Source organism: Ursus arctos, unplaced genomic scaffold, assembly GCF_023065955.2.
Source record: "Ursus arctos isolate Adak ecotype North America unplaced genomic scaffold, UrsArc2.0 scaffold_10, whole genome shotgun sequence".
Classification (NCBI taxonomy): domain Eukaryota; kingdom Metazoa; phylum Chordata; class Mammalia; order Carnivora; family Ursidae; genus Ursus; species Ursus arctos.
In genome coordinates, this window is record NW_026622764.1 from 64,292,902 (window position 1) to 64,315,175 (window position 22,274).

The 22,274-nt window shown below is 34.1% G+C and overlaps 1 protein-coding gene across 6 annotated transcripts in view; it reads right to left on the reverse strand.

Annotated features, from left to right (window-relative positions):
- NBEA (neurobeachin) overlaps nt 1-22,274 on the reverse strand; it is a 662,109-nt gene that overhangs the window by 425,978 nt on the left and 213,857 nt on the right. For all 6 annotated transcript variants that reach the window (XM_048215508.2, XM_048215507.2, XM_048215504.2 and 3 more), the window contains exons 28-29: nt 21,157-21,325; nt 19,602-19,697 (exon numbers count right to left, since the gene is read on the reverse strand). In XM_048215508.2, coding sequence (XP_048071465.2) covers nt 19,602-19,697; nt 21,157-21,325 — 265 coding nt within the window. The remainder of the gene's footprint in view (nt 1-19,601; nt 19,698-21,156; nt 21,326-22,274) is intronic.

A 22,274-nucleotide genomic window follows, 5' to 3' on the forward strand; every position in this document is an offset into this window, starting at 1 on the left:
TCAAATTCTAAATGATGACCTTGAAAAGTTGATGTAATCTAGGGATAATAGCTTTTGATAAAGTCATGTTGAAGAAGACAATAAGATAATATAGGTAAATTACTTGCAGGTCCTATATAAAGTAGATACTTAGTAAATGTTAGGTACTTGTATTACTCTGACTTATATATAAGTTTATCCTTTGTAAACCAAGAAGGACAGACTAAGTTATTTCTAAGATCTCTTCAAAATGAACATCTGTAAGTTCTATAAAACTTTCCTTAGGTATTTGTTATTTTAGTTGTACTTTATTTTGAAATGTTATTAGGACAGGAAATCAGGAGACTGTCCAACAGGGAATGGGCTATTTGGATTTCAGCAAGACATCTCACAAAACCTTTGGTGAAGTCTCTAGTAAAAACACAGAAAAATGTTCCTTTGCTGATCCTATTTTTTGGGTGGGATCATAATTTGTTCAAAGTTTTATACACACATGCTAAAGGAATAAACATAATGTGAAGGGATTTCTTTAGTTAGGCTCTACTAGACAGTTTTGTTAATTTCTTAAATGTAGATTAATGTCATGACATCCAAATTTACTGAACATGTGAATTTATTAATTTTTCCAGATTTCAGAATAATTTTGTCAGGTTTTCAAAAGAAAGAAAATACCTTTTATTTCTTTTGATTCTCCTTTTAAATTATAACATCTTCACATTATTCAACCTAATATACAATATTCATTTAAATTGGCTAAAAATGTACATCTTTCACAATTGAGTGTTTTATTGTCATTTTCCTCATATGTATTAAATAGGTTTGTTTGCTCAAGGATGTTAGAATTGAAAGAAAAGATTAATCAGTAGAACATGACAATAATATTCAAACACTGGATGACCAACATAAAAAATAGTGTAGACCTATTCTTTGTTGTTCCAAGACTAAAAATTAAGATAACTGCAACAAAGTTTTGAGAAGACAGGTAATTTTAATAATACGCCTGGCAAAGCACTGGAGAAGGAAAAGTAAGAGGTAAGGTAACAGTTTCAGATTTTTTATAAAACCTGACAGAAAATAAGACTTAGAACAATAGCATTCGGATTAAGAGGAAAGGAAAAGAACAAAGATGCTTCTGGAATATCTAGCTGAAGAAAAAGAATGGAGACATGCCACTAACTGAGGAAGAAAGCAAAAGATTAGCAAGTTTGTTCAGAAATATCTGTCAGGGGGGTGCCTGGGTGGCTCAGTCAGATGAGCAACAAACTCTTGGTTTTGGCTTAGGTCATGGTCTCAGAGTTTTGAGATCAAGCCTGGAGGAGGGCTCCATGCTCAGTGGGGAGTCTGCTTAAGATTCTCTCCCTCTTCCTCTCTCCCTCTCACTCTGTCCTCCTGCTTGCTCACTCGCTCTAAAATAAAAGAATCTTTAAAAAAATAATTTTTAAAAATTTATTTATATATTTGAGTGAGCATACATGTGTGTGCAGGAGTGGTGGGGGAGGGGCAGAGGGCTAGAATATCAAGCAGACTCCCTGCTGAGCATGGAGCCCTACGTGGGCCTTGATCTCACAACACTGAGATCATGACCTGAGCTGAAACCAAGAGTCTGACATTCAACCAACTGAGCCACCCAGGTACTCCGGTTCAGAAATACAATGAATTCAATTTTGAAATCAATTGCATGCAGAATCTCTGAAATATTTATAGCTGTTGAGTCAAAAGGAATATAGTCATGTATTTTGGGATTATTCAAACTGAGATGATAATTGATACTTCAAAAGTTGATGAGATAAGCTAGGAATAAAGAATGAGAAAACTGCTAAGGCAGTTATTGCCACTACTGGAGGTACTACTGAATTTATCTGATGCATGTTTGCATCTGTATATTATATATTTGGGGAGTAAAAACAATTGTGGCAAAATATCAGTAGAAAATTAAATAGCAGTAGTGAAGTTTCTATGACTATGGAACAGAGAATGTAAATGCAGAAACAAAATAAGAACATTAACAACAAATCACAGTGGCATGGTTACCAGCATGGGCTAACTTTTCTTCCAGAATTTAATTCTCAAAAGGCATATAATCAAAGTCTAACTCCTAGTCTGAATTCGGCTGATTTACAGATTTGGCCTAGAGTTTGGCTTTATCCTAATGTGATGTTTCAGTATCTTTATATATGGCATGTTTTAAATTAAGAGCTACACAAAAATGGTAACTTTTCAAGTTATATGAACCTGAAATATAAGCATTTTGCTACAAAGAGAATACCTAAGAAGTTAAAATCTTTGATTTAGTGTCCACAAGGTACCATATAAAAAGATTTTTCCATTAACTATGTAATTTTTTGCTTTTCTGTTAAATCGACTCTCAAGGAACCATGAAAATCTATAACTCACCAACTAGATACTTGGAACTCCAGTATAAAATGTTGACCTCTCAATTATAAAATGCAATTAAGTTTACTAGAATTGAATATTGGAATATTTTCAAGTAAATCATCAAAATATTTACATATAATTCTAATTTTGTTTACTATGACTTATAAATCAATGATTTCAAAATGAAGCAGTTTTTGATATTTCAATAATAATTCTATTCAAATAAATAAGCTTTGCAAAGCACACTTTGTGATCACATTGTGTAGAAATAAAAATAAATACCAATGGAAAATTTTCTAATAGTAATTGCACATAAAAAAGAGAACAGTAGTTCAAAAGCCTACCTTAATTTCCCACTATGCATTAACATTTTTACAGAGCATGCTCTCACTGTTGATAGCACCAACTTCAGTTTGGATAACTTACATTTTCAGACTGCTTCTCTGGGACAGTACAGTACTCTGAGGATTTAACCCAAGTGACTTCAATAGGATGTTAAGCATGAACAAGAGAGAAAGTACAAATGATTGCAGCTCCGCCAGCTATATCAATGACAGGAGACTTGTAATTTTTCAATTGTTCTTCATCAGTTTCTACAGCAAGAGGCCATGTTAGTACACAAAGCAGAAACATGACTGGCCTGAGTGATCTTAATCTTATCAGAAATCAGAAACAGGCAGTTGGATACCAGATGCCTCTTTTTCTTACTGATTTTCGTTGAACCTAATGAGTTCATCTAATACATTTTATGAAACATATAGGGTTAACTTCAGCAAATGACAGGATTTCTGTATGGGGACTTCATTTATCACAATCTTTTCTCCAAAAATCTTGTTTTACAGTGATGTATTAAGTGTTTCAATGTCTTACCTATTAAATAATTCAAACTATTGTTTTCCAAACTACTTAAATAAGAAATAACATTAAAGGAACATACAGCTCCTTCTCAGTATAGCACTAAAAATTCTATTATTTGCTCAAGTAGTAATACTAAGCAAACTAAATCACATTAGAGTAATTTAAAATACAAAAACCTATATATAATTTGTTTTGTTTATAGTAAATCCAAAAATGCCAAATTACACAAAAATTAACCTGACTTCCAAGAAAAAAGCTGCCATATATAAAAAGATTTAAAATCATTATTATTCATTTTACACAAGACTCCAAAGCACTGAGTAATTTTTTGCAATTATTTATATATGACTTGATTTCTTGTTTGTTACATTAAATGTATAAGAATACAACTTCAGGAATTCAGTATTATCGATGAATATACTCATAACAGACAAAATTATAACTCAGGAGAAAGAACTAAGAGCCAAAAAGCTATTTCTAATTTAATGTTCTGATTATGATGTATAGATCTGTTTGGAATATATTACGCTTGGAATACTTCATGCTTTTTGGATGTGCACTAATGATTTTCACCAAATTTGGAATGTTTTCAGGCCACCATCTTTAAAAATTCTTCCCATTTCTGTGTCCTCTCTTCTCTTCAGCTCCTATTATTTGTATGTTGGTTCACTTGATGGTGTCTCACAGGTCTGAGGCTCTCCACTTCTCTTCATTCTTCTCCTCATTCTGTTCCTCAGAGTAAGATCACAGCAACTGACCTGTCTTCAAGTGTTCTGGTTCTTTCTTCTGCCAACTCAAATACTCTGTTGAACCTCTCTAATGAATTTTTTATTTTAGTTATTATAATTTTCAACTCCAGATTTGCTCTTTAATTCTTTTCTATGGTATCTCTTTACTGATATTCTCTTTGGTGAGACATCACCCTCATATTTTTAATTCTTTCATAAAGTATACCTTTAATTATTTGAGCATTTATACAAGCTGGTTGAAAAGATTTATCTAGTCAGTCCAACATCAGGGCTTCCTCAGGAGCAGTTTCTATGGACTGCTTTTTCCCCCTGTGTGTTGGCCATCCTTTCCTCTTTCTTTACAAGTGTCAAAAATTTTTGTTGAAAATATTTTAAGTATAATGTGGAAATCTTGGAAATCAGACCCTTCCCATGGGGCTCATTATTATTCTGTTTATTTACTGACTTCCCCAAACAAATTCTGTAAAATTCCACTATAAAATTTTATAGAACTTTGATTTTTTTTTTTTATATTCCCATCCCCTGCAGCCACTGAAGTTTCTGTTCAATTAGTTTAGTGATCAGCTAATGATCAGACAAAGACTGCCTTACTTATCTTGCACCAGTACATCTTCCACTCTTTGTCAGAGGCTCTGGGTGTGCCGTAGGTCATGCTTTCAACACTCTCCAGTAGCCTTCATTTCTTGCTTGCACAAAGCCTTCAAGGTTACCCGGAGGTGAGTGATTGGGGCCTTTTCAGGTCTTTCCTGGACCTGAATACAGCCTCTAGAGTAGGGACATCTCATTCTCAGGTCTTCCTTTTAAGCTTTTGGTAAGTTTCTTATTTGGCCCAACTGGTACTGCCACCTCAGGCAGTTCCAATATTAAAAAAAAAAAAAAAAAAAAGAAAGAAAAAAAAGTTGCTGCTGATTGTTTCAAAAAACATCCAGGGCTTTTCTCATCAAGCAAGGTCTGATCAGTTTAAATAATGACAAGCTCTGTGAACGAAGCTTTATCAGGGAGCATCCAGATAGGTCAGATACAGTGCTTAGTGGACTTTCTGAAAACTCCAAACATAACTGGCCTCCTTCCAGTGCTGCTAGGCTGCTGGTTTTCACAGCTACTACAGTTGTCTGGATGCAGATTTTCAAGCACACTACAGAGCTGAGGAGAACTGGATACTAATAACAAATTAAATCACCAAAAAGCTTGTTCTGCTCATAAAGATTCTGCAGTTTTTCTTGAATTAGCACTCTCTGGATTGTTGCAAGCCTTTATTACTTCCCAGAGAATGGGAAAAGATGATTTTGACAATTTTTGCCAGTGTTCTCATTGCTTTTTGGAGAAATTCTTTGGAGGTCCATATTCTCCTCTTTCAGAAGTCCTACCTCTAAGTGATGTTTACATTCCAATTTGTACATTTTGAATTGAATAAAGTATCAATTATCAGTTATAAAATATCTATTTATCTATATATGTGTGTGTGTGTGTGTGTGTGTGTGTATAGTTTTTCCTTTGCTCTAGCTTGTTGTAGTACTCTATCTCTTCTCAAAGAAAAAACACTTTCCTATTAAAATACATAATGCATTTCCATAGTGTTATGGAGGCAGCCATTAGCACTAATAATAAAATGCCAACATATATGCCTAAAACTTGTCTTCAGTTGCAGAAAAACAGAAGCAACCAAGTAATGGTATAATTCTGTTAATATTATCAGATAAACCACGATTTGCATGTTATACATGGTTAAGAGTTCAGGCTTTGAAATTAAGACTGACTTTCAGTGAAGACTTGTTTACCTCTTATTAGCTTTGTGATATCAGAGGAGCCATTTAAGCTTTCTCAACCTCCATCTTTTACCTGTAAAATTGGCACAGTAACAGTACATACATTATAGAGTACACATTATACAGTACAGTGTTGTGATGACTAAAGAATATAATTTATGAATAGTGTCTGACATTGAGTAACCTCACCAGAAATTTTTGTACCTCCTGTTGCCATTATTGATTTTACTGTTATCATCATCACCATCACCATATCCTTTAGGAAAATATAGAGCCAAACCATCTATCAGTTATTCTCTCTACTCATCTTCAACTTCTATCTTTCCTAGCTCTGGCTCCTCTATCTGCAGACCAGTATTTCCTATCCTAACGGAACAACTTCTCAACCCCACAACTTCTTATATTTCTAGCCCTTAACCTGCTTTGGTTATTGCTCCTTCATTTCTGGAAGGACTATATCATAATTGAAAGGTCATGGTAATGTAATCAAATTGATCAAAGTTCCAATTCTGGCTCCACAACTTACTAGTTTTCCATGTTATCTTGGAAAAATTAGTTATGCTTTCAGAATTGCAGGGATTGCACTTGAAAAATGTAGATCTTAATTAGGCTGTAAGGATTAAGAAACTTGTCAGTCTATTACTTCTACTCTCCTTCCTTAATTCAGCTTTTCAAAGACTTGGAAGATTTCCACAGACATCTTAAAATTAATACATCTAGATATCTGTTTCCTTCCCCAGGTTAGGGAAATTTTCAACCATTACTTCTTCAAATAAAATTTCTTTCTCTCACTCTTTTCCTTCTGGAAATCCTATAATGCAAATGTTAATGTGTTCTGATGTTGTCCCATATGAACATTAAATTATCTTCACTCTTTTTTATTTTTTGCTACTCGGATTATAGAAGTTCTACTACCTTGTCTTTGAGTTGACTTATCCTTTCTTCTGTTTCATGTAGTCTGCTGTTGAACCACTCTAATTTTAAAGTTATTTTTTTCTTCAGCTCTGTAGCTTCTAGTTGGTTTTTTCTTATTTTTCCCATCTCTTTGTTGAAGTTCTCTCTATGTCCATACATTCTTCTTCCCAGTTCAGTGAGCATCATTATGACCACTATTTTTAACTTTTTATCGGGTAAATTACTTATCTATATTTCATTAGTTTTTTTTCTGATGTTTTATCTTTTTCTTTCATTTGGAACATATTCCTCTGTTTCTTCATTTTGCTTGACTCTCTGTCTTAGTTTCTAATGCATTAGATGAAACAACCACCCATCCCAGGCTTAAAGGAGTGGGCTTCTATAGGATATGAATCTTGAATTCAACCCAAAGGCCCCAGCTATCTGTTGTCTCTCAAACCTTTGCACTTGACGAAGCAGCCTACGATGTTTTAATAGCTCCCAGTAGTTGATGAAGTGTTAAGACCTAGGTGACTCAGGTTAATTAGATTGACAGACCCTCAGGCAGGAGCTCTTTAAATGAAAATACATACATACATACATGAAAATATGTATGGTTCTATGGAACCAAAAGTGTAAGCCCCACTGGCCACAACAGCCAGATGAACTGGCAGTCTCCCCTGAGTCGCAGCTGCAAAAACCAGGGTTCTGGGTTGAGTGCATATGTTCTTTTCTGAGAGATACCAGTAAGCTGAAGCCAGGGAGAAGAAAAGCACCAAGGTGGCATCCACAGCCTATATGCTTTAGGATCAACTCCACAGGCCATAAAATACATACATAAGGCCAAGCTCCAGGACAAGCAAATAGGCCTCCTTCACAGAAAGACTAGAGGGTGTGCTTCAGTCTGTTGTCTGTTTAGTACCCCGAGGGTGGCATCCTGCCAAGAACTGTTGCTCAGGAATGAAAGCTCCCCTACCCACAAGAGCCAGGTGATGAAGGGGCATCCCCTGGGTGGGCAGCTGCAGAAAACAGGGCAACAGACATAAAAACCAGAGCACTAGAGACATGTAACGCTCCCCACCAGGAGACACTGGTGCTCTGGAGTGCAGCAGAGAGAGCATGCAAAGATGGTGCCTGCTCTCTGAGGTCTCTGGAAGTGATTACAGTCAGCCTTTAGATGAATGTTTAATTAGAAGCCTGGCCCTCAGGGTATAGCATGATTAGCTAATAAGCCTTCTTCTCAGAAAGACAGAATTTCTGGGTCTGCTCCCTCTAACTGTGTCCTGTGGATGGCAGCTGTTTAAGAACTCTTTCCCCATTGGTTACAGCCCTGTTAGACTTACAAGCATAAGCTGCCAGAATCAGATGATATACAGTTGTCCCCTGGCAGAAACTGCAAAAATTGGGAAGACAGACTGGGGCATAAACTCCTTTCTGGGTAACACAGATTATTACAATCCCATAATACCAGGAACACAAGCTCCTCTGGCATTCAGAGCCAGATGGTCAGGAGGTTTTTCCTGGGTGGCAGCCACAAAACTCGTGTAAACTAAACTCTCCAATCAGACATGTGTAAACTAAATTCTCCAATCAAAAGATACAGAGTGGCTTAATGGATTGAAAAACAAAAACAAAAAACAGGAACAATCTATATGCTGCCTTCAAGAGACTAACTTCAGATGCATGCAGAGAATAAAAGTGAAGGGATGGAAAAAGACATTCCATACCAAAAGAAAGGTGAAGTAGCTATACTTATATCAGAAAAAATAAACAAAAACAAAAAACACACTTTATAACAACGACTGTAATAAGAAACAAAGATGGTAGTTACATTATGATAAAGGGGTCAATTGGACAAGAGGATATAACATATGTAAATATTTATGCATCCAACATAGTAACACCTAAATACATAAAGCAAATATTAACAGACCTACAGGAGAAATAGACAGAAAATTAATAAGGAAACAGCAGCCTTAAACACTACATTAGACCAGATGGACTTAACAGATAATAAAGGGAACATTTCATCCAAAAACAACAGAATACAGTCTTCTCAAGTGCACATGGAACATTCTCCAGAATACATTAGGCCACAAAACAAGTTTTAATCAACTTTAGAAAACTGAAATTCTATCGTGCATCTTTTCTGACCACAGTGTTATGAAACTAAAAATCAGCTACACAAAGAAAACTAGAAAATTCACAAATACATAGAATTAAACAACATGCTACAACAACTGATCAAAAGAGAAATAAAAAAATACCTTGAGACAAAAGAAAATGGAAATATAACATGCCAAAATTTGTGGGATGCAGCAAAAGCAGATTTAAGTGAGAAGTTCATAACAATAAATATCTACCTCAACAAAGAAGAAAAGCCTCAAATAAACAATCTAACTTTACACCTCAAGGTGTTAAAAAAAGATGCAGAAAAAGAAGAATAAATGAAGCCCAAAGTTAGCAGACAAAAAAGGAAATAATGAAGAGTCGAGCAGAAATAAGTCAAATAGAGACTAAAAAGACTATACAGAAGATCAATGAAACTAAAAGCTGATTCTTTGAAAAGATAAAGAAAATTGACAACCTTTAGTTAGACTCATTAAGGAAAAAAGAGTACTCAAATAAATAAAATCACATGTGAAAGAGGAGCTCTTACAACTGACATCACAAAAATACAAAGGATCATAGACTACTACAAATAATATGCCAGTGAGTTAGAAAACCTGGAAGAAATGGACAAATTCCTAGAACATACAGTCTGCCAAGTCTGAATCATGAAGAAATAGAAAATCTGAAGAGACTAATTACTAGTAAGGAGACTGAATCAGTAATCAAAACCTACCAAGAAACAAAAGGGCTTCACCTTCAGGACCACATGGCTTCACCAAACATCAAAGGAAGAATTAGTACCAATCCTCAAACTCTTCCAAAATTAGAGGAAGCTGTTCCAAACTCATTTTATTGAGGCCAGCATTACCCTGATACTAAAACCAGACAAGAAGACCACAAGAGAAGAAAATTATAGGCCAATATCCCTAATAAACATATATGCAAAAATCCTCAACAAAATATTAGCAAACTGAATTCAACAACACATTAAAAGGATCATATACCACAATCAAGTGGGATTTATTCCAGGGAAAGAAGGATGGTTCCACACCTGCAAATCAGTTGATGTGATAAACCACATTAACAAAAAGGATAAAAATCACATAATCATCTCAATAGATGATTTGACAAAATTCAACATCAATTTTTTTAATAGACTTAATTTTTTTAAATGAGAGAGACAGAAAGTGTGAGTACGAGCTCGGGAAAAGGTAGAGGGAGAGGGAGAAGCAGGCTCCTGGCTGAGCAGGGAGCCCTACACAGGGCTCAATCCCACTGGGATCACCACCTGAGCTAAAGGCAGGTGCTTAACCAACTGAGCCACCCAGGCAGCCCTTAACATCAATTTATTATAAAAACTCTCAACAAAGTGGGTAGAGAGGGCTCAACATAACAAAGGCCATATATAACAATCCCACAGCGAACATCATCAATGGTGAAAAACTGAAAGCTTTTCCCCTAAGATCAGGAACAGGAGAAGGATGCCCACTCTTGCCACTTTTATTCAATCCTAGGTAGAATGATTAGGCAAGAAAAGAAACAAAAAGCATGTAAATTTTAAAGGAAGAAGAAAAACTGTCACTATCTGCAGATGACATGTTATATATAGAAAACCTTAAAGACTCCATCAAAAAAACTGTGAGAATAAACAAATTCAGTTAGCCGTGGATACAAAATCACTATCTAGAAAACTGTTGCATTCCTATACACTAATCATAAACAATCAGAAAGAATTTAAGAAAACAATCCCACTTACAACTGCATCAAAAAAAAATTAAATACCTAAGAATAAATTTAACCAAGAACGTAAAGAACTGTATGTTGAGAACTGCAAACGATTAATGGAAAAACACTGAAGAAACAAATAAATGGAAGATATTCCATGCTCAAAAATTGGAAGAATCAATATTATGAAAATGCCCACACTATCCAAAGCAATCTACAGGTTCAATGCAATCTTTATCAAAATTCCAATGGCATTTTTCACAGAAATAAATAATCTTAAAATTTGTACAGAACCACAATGGACCTCGAAGAGCCACAGCAATGTTGAGAAAGAACAAAAAAGCTGGAGCTTCATGCTGCCTGATTTCAAACTATATTACAAAGCTACAATAATCAAGCAGGATGGTATTGGCATAAAAACAGAAACACTGATCAGTGGAACAGAATAGGGAGCCCAAAAATAAACACAGGCCAACATGGTCAATTTATAACAAAAGACTTAAAAATACACAGTCCCTTCAATAAATGATGTTGGGAAAACTGGACAGACACATGCAAAAGAATGAAACTTGACCACTATTGTATACCATACACAAACATTACCTAAAAATGGATAAAAGACTTGAACGTAAAATCTGAAACCATAAAACTCCTAGAAGAAAACATATGTGGTAAGTTCCCTGACACAGGCATTGGCAACAATTTTTTTAACCTGATACCAAAAGCAAAAGCAACAAAGCAAAAATACACAAATAGGACTACATCAAATTAAATCGTTTCTACAAAGCAAAGGAAACCATCAACAAAAAGGCAGCCTACTAAATGGGAGAAAGTATTTGTAAATTACACATCCAATAAGGGGCTAATATAAAAAATATATAAGGAACTCAATACAACTCAAAAGTAAAAAAATCCACTTTTAAAAAGGCAGATGATCTGAAGACATTTTTCTGAAGACACAAAGATGGTCACCAAATATATAAAAAAAAATGCTCAACATCATTAATCATCAGGGAAATGCAAATCAAAATCACAATATCACTTCACACCTGTTAGAACGGCTATTATCAAAAAGACAAGAAATAACAAATGCTGGTAAGGATGTAAAGGGGAAAGAGCCCTTAGGCACTCTGCTGTGAATGGAAATTACTACAGCCACTATGGAAAACAGTTTAGAAGTTCCTCAAAAAACTAAAAATACAACCGCCATATGACCCAGCAATTCCACTTCTGGAAATTTATCTGAATAAAACAAAAACACTAACTGGAAAAGATAAATGCACCCCCATATTCACTGCAGTATTATTTACAATATGCAAGACATGGAAACAACCTAAATGTCCATCAATGGATGAATGGGTAAATAAATTGTGGCACATAAACAAAATGGAATATTATGCAGCCATTAAAAAGAATGAAATCTTGTCATTTGTGACACTATAGATGGACATCAAGGGTATTATGGTAAGTGAAATAAGTCAGAGAGAGAATTATCATATATCACTTCTATATGGAATCTTAAAAAAAAAATCAAGCTCATAGATACCAAGAAGGAACAGAGTGTGGTTGCTGGGGCAGGGGCGAGAAATGGGTGAAGGGAGTCAAAAGGTAAAAAGAAAAGAAAAATATTTAACACATTGTAAATGGAAGTCTTGGTCACTCTATTCAACCTTACTTACCAGTATTGTTTGCTTTGCTAAATGGCCATTTGATCTCAGAACTTCAGACAGATAGCTAGGCATTATTTTTGAAAACTTGGCATACTCTATGTCCCACATCCAATCTATTACCATATACTTTTATTTTTATCTCCAATGTATGTCTAATTTATCTTCCTCTTCAATCTCCTCAGCCACCACACCTTTGTGCTAAGCAAAAGCATCACTTACCTAGAGAGCAACACCCTCTAATTGGTTTATCTAGATTCCCTCAGCGTCCCATTTAATCTATTCCCTCATTATACCCAAAATGCTCTTGTAAAATTGTAAGCAGATTATGATACTTATAGTAGACAAAATAATGAACACTCCTCTTAAAGATGTCCATGTCCTAACTCTCATTAACCTATGACTGTCACCTTACACAGCAAGAAGGACATTAAATGGGAGGGCTTTGCAAAGGGAAGACTAGCCTGGATTATCCAGGTGGGCTCAATCTAATCTCATGAGTCCAGAGAGGAAGAAAACCTTCCCAGCTGTGCTAAGAGGAGGATGTAACTTCAGAACAGTATGAAAGATGCACTGTGCCAGGTTTCCAAGATGGAGGAAGGAGGAAGAAAGTCAGGAGCCAAGGAATATGGGTGGTCTCTAGAAGCTGAAAAGGCAAGGAAAATGGATTCTCCTCAAGAGCCACCAAAAAGGCATACAGTGTTGAGGAAGACCTGATTTTAGCCTGGCCAAATCCGTATTAGATTGTCATCTATAGAACTGTAAGATAATATATTTGTGTTGTTTTAGGCCAATAAGTCTGTGGTATTTTGTAACGGCAGCAACGGAACACTAATACAATACTCCTCTACTTATTATAAAAACCCAATCCTTAGTTTTCAAGTTCTACATGATTTGGTACCTGTCTACCTATCTAAACTCATAAAATGTTTCTCTTTTCCTTGATTCTTATCCACCTACATATGTTCTCAAAATATACCAAAAAAATTTTTTTCAACAGTGGCTAGTGTTTCAGAAATGTACTTCTACTGTCCTCATCATTTTTCTCAAACCCACTGAATTCATCTCTTTTTTAAAATATTTGTTTTATTTGTCAGAGAGAGAGAGGACAAGCAGAGGGAGCAGCAGGAAGAGGGAGAAGGAGGCTCCCCCCTTAGCAAGGTGCCTGATGCAGGGCTGGATCCCAGGATCCTGGGATCATGACCTGAGCCATAAGACAGACGCTTAATTGACTGAGCCACCAAGATGTCCCTGAATTCATCGTTTTGTTCCCAGTTTAGATGTCTCTTCTATGAAAAGTCATTCCCAACCCACAAATTAAATTAGGTTTCTTATTTTGTAGTTTCTCTTAATAGTCTGTAATTTTATTCTTAGAATGCAGCATAACTTGCAATTGTATGTTTAAGTGTGTGGTTTCTATAAATGTATCTACCTTGCTAGAATGTTAGTTTCATAAGGACAGGGACTTTTTGTTCACTATTATATATTTCCAGTAACTAGGATGTAATAGGAAACCATTCATTTATTCAACAAACATATAATGAAGGAATCATAAAGTAAATTGAAAGAAAGGTTAAATTGGAGGATGGAAGAAAAAGAAAGGATGAGGAAAGGGAGGCTTTTGTTGGTACTCTTAATGATACTGAAAACAGACACTATTTCAAAAAGTTGATGTTTTTAAGAAATATTTGCTAGGAAAACCTGGGCATGATTTTTACCTGTAAATAAATGCAATATATATTATGCAACATCAGTATCCAATAAAAAATTTATAGATATTTTGATGACAGTGTTTTAGAGTACTTATAAGAGAAATCATAATGCATCCACACAATGGATTACAATGAATACATTAAAATGACTTCAAAAGGAAGAGAAAATAACAAATTTGTAATACTGAAATATGTATATGATATGAATGTAATAATTTACTTAATAAATTTTAACTTTATTTCTAAATATACAATAAATAATAACTGAGTGGTAAGACTATTTCTATATAAATTATTGGCATAAACTTGTTTCCTTAAGATATAATTCTAAGAGTAAAATTACTAGCTTAAGTGTTATAAAAAGTTTTATGCTATGTAAAGTGCACATCTCCGCATTCTAACCCTTCGGAATTTTGTCCAATTTGCAAATTATGGTATATGTGTGTGTGTGTGTGTATATATATATATATATATATATATATATTTTTTTTTTTAGAGACTTATTTATTTGAGAGAGAGAGAGAGTACACGTTAGTTGGGGGGAGAGGGAGGGGGATGGGCAGACAGAATCTCCAGCAGGGTAGTCTGATGTGGAGCTCCATCTCATGACCTTGAGATGATGACCTGAGCCAAAATCAAGAGTTGGATGCTTAACCGACTTAGTCACTCAGGATCGAGGTATATTTTTGTTTCAATATAAATGTGGTTATTATATTTAAATATAATTTTCCTTATCTGTACTGTACATTGCTTTTCTCTTGTTAACTGATGTTTTCTACATGTTCCCTTATTGTGATACATTCTTTTAATTGATCTGTAAGAGCTCTTTATTCATTAAGGCTATTAAATTGTATCATATACATGTAAAAGTTCTCCTGTTTGCATTTGCTTCAAATTTTGTTGATATTTTCAGACATGGAGATATACGAAACTTTTATTTAGTCACATCTTTTACTTTAAACTTCAGCTTTTGATGTTATAATTTAAAACACCTTTTTTAGGGGCGCCTGGGTGGCACAGCGGTTAAGCGTCTGCCTTCGACTCAGAGCGTGATCCCGGCGTTCTGCAATCGAGCCCCACATCAGGCTCCTCCGCTGGGAGCCTGCTTCTTCCTCTCCCACTCCCCCTGCTTGTGTTCCCTCTCTCGCTGGCTGTCTCTATCTCTGTCGAATAAATAAATAAAATTTAAAAATAACCTTTTTTCTATTAACTTTATCTTGAATTATGATCAGTTTCATTTTTACCTTTAAATTTAATGCATGTGAAGTATATCTGGCATAATATATGCAGTAAGGATAGAAATTAATTTTTTCAAATGGTTGCCCATTGGTAACCTAAATACCATTTACCACATGATACTTCCTCTTCCATTTGACTAGAAAAGTTGTACTTATAATATACTATATAACACACATAGTACTATATACTAATATATATACTATATGTGATACATTTATACCATAAGAAACATTCATACAAATTCTAGCCTATTTATAGACCAATCATGCCATATGCCTATTCTTTTACCATTACTACATTATCTTAACTATTTTATTTCTAGTGTTAATTCTTTTCCCTAATAATGAATTATTAGAGGAAAATCAACATATTTATTTATAAGTTCACCTAAATATTAACTTTATTCTTATTAAACCTAAAGTGAAATGATTAATATAAAGCTTCTACAGCTTCTAAACCAAGTTACCAATTAAAGTTTCTTGTCCCTGTTTTTAGCGTGTTTGATAAGGAAATACATTTTATGGCTATCATCAATATCAAGTTTTAAAAAAACTATTTAGCTTTCTCACTAGCTTACTCATGTACTAACAAATATTCACTATTAGTTCCAAGTGTCACGCTAGGTGTCAGGGACTACGCTCTTGAAGTACACATTCCAATAAACAACTAAACAAGTAAATAAATTGTGTAAGTGCAAAGAAGGAAATGAAAACGATATAGTGGTAGAGAAGAGGCTGGTTGTGGGGAGGAAGCCACTCAGCTACAGCAGTCAGGGAAGGCCTCTGTGAGGTGGGTGCCTTTAGGGAGACACCTGAAGGATGAAAATGCACCAGTCATGCAAAAAACAGGGGAGAGAGAGAACCAAAAACCAGAAACAAAATACAAAGATCAAGAGGCAGGACAGTGTTTGTAATTATTAAGGAATGGGAAGACAGTTTGATTACAGTAGCATACTGAGCAAATGTGAGAATATGAGATAAAGCTGGAAAGATAACCAGCAAATTATCTGAAGCCTATATGATATTTTTACTCTAAATGCTGCCAGAAAATTTTAAGTTAAAAAAAAAAGAACCAATATAATTTACGTTTTAAAACAAATTGTAGCAAAACTATAATAAATTGAATAAAGATCAGTAAAAAGAGAGGTAAAGAAACTACTTTGGAGGCAACTGTATAATCCATGTAAATTAGAACTAAAGTAGTGTGCCACCATAACTTAAGACATTTTAAATTTGTCCCCTAAATTATAGGAAGCCTTCAGAGATGTTTAAAAAGAAAAACTGTTTATTATATATTATAAAATATTTATTATATGAATGTATAATATTAAATATAAAGTATGTTTCATTACTTTATTATATACATTAGTGTCACTTTTTATTGTTATCAGTAACACACTAAATGACTAAAGAAAACAAGTCCAAAGAAGAAACTATGGCAATGCTCCAAAAAAGGATAAGACTTTGAACTGAGGGACTACCAAAGATAAAAATAAAAAAGAGGCCAGAGAGCTAGTTCAGAATTTCTTAAAAGGCTCAATAATGAGCTGAAAGAAGAAAGTGAAGTGTGAAGGAGTTGAAGAGTAGTCCAAATATCAGTACTTCTCAAACTATCTGTGAAATTTTACCTTTTTTTTAATCCATCACTGACATTTTGAAAATGCATTAAAAATAATTTAAAAAATTAAGTACACAAAATAAAAGCACAAATGCTTTTATTATTTGACTCTATAGACAAAAAATAAATTTCAATTTAATCAGAACAAAGATAACACTGGGAAAAGAGAATAATTATTAAAACTGTTCATCATGTTGTTCACTGAAAGTGTGTGTATAGGTGACCCATATGTACAAATGTTATACTTGTGATTTTTTTCCCATTACACATCATAAACAAAGTTTGAAGCAAAAGAATGATTCCCTAAAAGAGACCCCTATATAAATGTTTTATACAAACACTGGGACTATAAAGTTATAATGTGACAATGAGAGATTTTTGCTTGTTAACATCTAATCCAGGTTGAACTGGCAATAATGCCACTCACAGGAATAACACACAGCTAACCTATTTTCGTTTTATCTTAATATCTTGCCGAGTAGAGAAAGCAGTGTTACAGAGGTATGTTCATGGAATGAAAACTCAGCTCAGAATATGCATTTTAAACTTTTATCCAAAATGAAACTAGAAATGCTCTATCTTTAAAATTTCTGTCAATGCTCATCAATACCCAATTCCAGTAACTTGTCTTGTATTGTTATAATCAAATATAAATTGTATTTCAATGAAAGCAATGGATTCCAGTTCCATGAATCTCTTATGTATGAATTTTCTTCTGGTGGAAAATTAAACACAAAACATTCTGTCAAATACAAAAAATGTCAGGAGATAAATTTAAGGGTGAACAAAATTAAATCATCCTTAAAGATCAAGATACTTTCTTAATAATTATATTAAATAATAATTATTAAGTAATGAAAAATGTCATAGAAATTGTACACTTCCAAGATTCTAACTTTTTGTCCTTTGATCTTTTCAGCTACTAAAAAACCATGTTGCAATCAGTCCCTGTTTGTAAGTACTAAATTCATTAAAAATATTTTACAGGTCTGACAAAGAAGCCAGTTCCACTAGTCTTTAAAGAATGGAATCAAACTGATTCCTTACCCTGTAGAAACACCAAGAGTTGACTTTGTAATTCCAACATCATAAACAGGACTTTTCCTTTTAATACCCAATGTCCCACAGCATCCCGAAACAGTGATTTACGATCAGCTTCCATATCATCACATAGTAAATAGCAAATTCACCACAACAGTATTAAAGTAATTCAAAATTTTATTATGCCACTAAGAACACTGTGCAGTGGAGCTAATATTGTTTTCACAAGAAAATATCCTTGATAAAGAAAGAAGTGCATTGATATTCTGATATAGGCTCCTTAATTGGGGTAACTATTCTAGAATATTTTCCAGCCACTATAGCTAAGCCTTTGGAACACCTTCTACACACACACACACACACACACACACACACACACACACCCTCCAGACTTTTAATCTAATCTAATTTCATCTAATTCTTAGTACATAGCTAGATGTTTGTAAGCAATAAAGCTGAAAAGAATTTTTCCTTTATTTCATCATGATGTTCAAAGGTTGCACATTTATAAAAGAAAAATCTGTGTATTCATCAAATTGTAACAAAAAATACTTCACAGCTTTATTTGTTCTATAAATTGGTCTTTCATATCATTAGCAAATTATAGAAAACATTGAACTATGGTATCATCTGGAGCGCAGAGTCCTTTTTAAACTTAAGTTATTGGAAGAATTTAGTTCTTTGTTGTTTTAGGCTAAGTCCCCCACTTACTTGCTGACTGTCAGCTAGGTAGTGCTCTCAAGCTCCCACAAGGTGATCTCAGGTCTTTGAACTCTGCAGTCACCTTCATCTCAGCAATAAAGGACTACCTTCAAGTTAAATCACTTTCACACTCTCAGTCTCTCTGACTTCCTTTTCTGTAACCAGCCAGAGAAAACACTCTGCCTTTATGGTCTCATGTAATTAGGTCAGGACTATATGGATAATCACTTTCTCTTAAAAGCAACTGTGCTATGTAATACAATATAGTCATAGAAGCAAAATCCATCATATGCACTGTCCCAGGAATCATACAGGGTGTGTACATGGGAAAATCTTGGGCGGGATGGGACAGGGAGAGCTGAATTCGGCCTACTACAATCCTTTGTTCTGCAGAGAGTAACCCCATGTCAACCTTACCCAGAGACATTATGTCAGCTATTTTATTTTTTATCTCTAAAACTCCAACTGGTTCTTTTTAAAAAATCTTACATTTTTTTTCCTCATTACATTCACTATTTCTTTTAGATTGAAAAACATTTTGAACATACTTATAATAGCTGTTTGAATGTTCTTATTTGGTAATTCTGCTGTCTCTGTCCTTTCTGAATCTATTGAATGATTTTTCCCCTTGTTTATATATCACATTTTCCTGCTTCTTTACATGTTTAATAATTTTTTATTGAATGCTTAACATTGAATTTTATGTTGTTTGGTGAAGAACTTTTTTGTATTCCTTTAAAGAGACGTAGAACTTTGCTCTGACAGAAAGTTAAGGAACTTATAGATCAATTTGATGTTTTCCAGGCTTGTTTTTAAGCTTTTTTTTCTTGTGAGTCTAGAGTAGCCTTCATTTCAGGACTAATTTAGTCCCACTACTAAGGTGTGACTCTTCTGCAATCTCTAGTGAATGCCACCACTGTGAATATTCTTATACATATAATTAAGTACCCTTAATTTGCAGATGATACTTAAAGAAATATAATGAAACACGAATATAAAAACTGTATTTTGCTCTCAATAGCCAAATATAAATACAACATATCATATCTCCATGAAACCTGAGGTGTATACTTGTTTATAAACAATTACATTATGGATATTTATTGTAGAACAATTAATGAAATACGAATACCCAAACAGGTCAGGAGATGAGGTCAATATTACCTTTGTAAAATGAGTGGGCAAAGCTCTGCTCAGGAATTAACTTGGCAAGGAATCCATGGTTCAAACTTGGATGAGGGATAGATGGTATGACCACAACTGTAGAGAAAATCATGGAATCAAATTTGAGCCAGCATGTAACAACCTGCAACATGGTCCACTGGAGATCCATGACAACTCTATATTACTGCAACATGCAAACAGTACTAGCAATAAAGATTGCATCTCTGGGGGAAGGAAAGAGGTTATGTATTAAGAGAAAGGAAAAATCATACACTTCTTAAGTAGAGTAATTTTAGCAACATACAGAAAGACATACACATACAAAATCAGAACTGGAAGGCTGACTAAAATATTGCTTGTTTTACACATATAAAGCTGATATGAATGCATTAAAAATGAAGAAAAAGTTGATTAACATAATAGAGTCTCAGTGTTTTAAATGGTCAAAAGACATAAACTGGAATGGAGGATAATGTTTAATTTGAAGAATAAAGTTAAAAGTATACTACAATGGAATAATATCATGTTCATGTGTTCAAAGTAAATACAGCATGCAACAATAAAGTACTATAGCTAAAGCATAATCCATATTTCCACAAAAGCAAGGTAAAGGAGATATGACATGCTCAGGGAAAACAAGATGCAGAGATTTGACCACTAATTTCTACTCACTTTTTAAAATATCCATTTTATTTATATAGCATATGCATTTATTTGGGAAAGACAATTTCAGCTACAAATTAATCCAGTGGTACATGAAATAACCACTAGGTTACCAAGGATACATTGCAAACAACCCAGAAACAATCTTGATATAAACACATGGCAGGAAATGCAACTGATACAAGGTACCCCATGATATTAAAATACTAGCTGCCAGAAAATGTGTTTATCATTTTCAAGCAGAGTAGGCAAAGCTGATAATGCAAGAACTCCCACAACATGAGCATCTTCTCTAAATAAGAGAGATAATATGATCCAAGATGGTTCATTATTGTCTGTAAGTCTTTGATTTTAGTTGAAGGAACTTGGGTATAAAGTTTAGAATGTATGTTGGCTTATTATGAATCTCTGACAGAATATTTAGATCCTTAAATAACTATACACAACAAAAGAAACACAGAGAGAGAGAAAGAGAGAGAGAATAAGCCAGCAAGAAAGAAGCTATCTTTGAACTTGGCTATAAAGATTTCTATTTTGGCTCATTCTTGGTCTTGAACTACTCTATAAGAATCTCCTACTGTCATGTTCATAAAAGTTAAAAAGTAATACATTTAAAATATATCAGTTATTTGCATATTAAATAGTAAAAGATTTGTATTAACATATGGAAAACATTAAAATGCAAACTGCACTGATAGAATGAGAATATAGCAAATATCATGGAAATTCAACATTGTTGTGGAATTAAAGAGTATTAAATTGGCATTTATACACCACCTACTTATAAATATTTAAAGTGATAATGAGTAGGACGGGTTTAAAACTGGATGAAAAATGAAATAAAAAGGAGAAAAATGATGATAAAAATTCAAATAATTTAAAAAAATAGTACCTGTACTTGTCGGTGAATTTATTTCTTGTCTGATGTTTCTACCTGGTTGGCTTCCAGTTCTTGCAGTCTCTCGCTGGGGTTCTAATATGTCACGATACTTGGAAACCATCAGAACCGAAATGAAGTAAACAACGGCTAGAGCTAAGAACTGTGCCTGCTTGCTATCATCCTGTGTAAAATGAAAAGGCAGTTCTGACATTTAAATTTTTAAAGTTATCACAGTACAAGAAACTACTACTTCATTTTCTTTATGGAGGCAAAACATGACATTTAACTTTTATTAAAAATTTCAAGTATACATTATTATTTAATTAGTATCATTTAAGTATAAATACAAAACTCCAGAAATATATCATGAGTTATAGGTTGAAATTTAATTTCAAAAAATGAGAATGTTGTGGCTGAAAATGCCACAAAATTTTATTCTTTGCCCTCTTCACCATTACTATCCACTACTTCCATGACAACAGAGTATGTACATTTATAAAATATACAGAAATCATAGGCTGAAAGAATAATATCTGGATAAAAATCAGTAGTTCCAAATGTTATAGTTAAGAAAAAATTAATAGAATAAAATTATAATTGAGATACATGTACAATTCTAACATATTACTGCCTTAAGAGACTATATGAGTACAAAATAGGGGAAACAGGAACTATGGGGGAACAGAAAATGTGACCTGTATACAAGCTCAATATGAGCTAGAAGTGTGATATGGCAGCTTAAGAAAAGCTAATGTAACCTCTGACTGCATAAATAGATAAAAATAAGTAACAGTCCCACAATTCTGCACTGGAAAAATGACCTCTAAAACACTGCTAATATTTGAGGCTCTGAACTTCAAAAGCTCAATGACAAAATGAGAATTTTTCCAGTGCAACAAATTGGTAAAAGGTATTTGATGAGTTAGGATACAGAGAATAGTTTCAAAAAAGTGGGGCTTTTTCAAAAGACTGCAGGGGCACTTGGGTGGCTCAACTGGTTGAGTGTCCGACTCTTAATTTTGGCTCAGTTATGGTCTCAGGGTCATGAGATGGAGCCCCGCACTGGGCTCCACGCTCATAGGGGAATCTGCTTGAGATCCTCTCTCTTCCTCTCCCTTTGCCCACCCCCA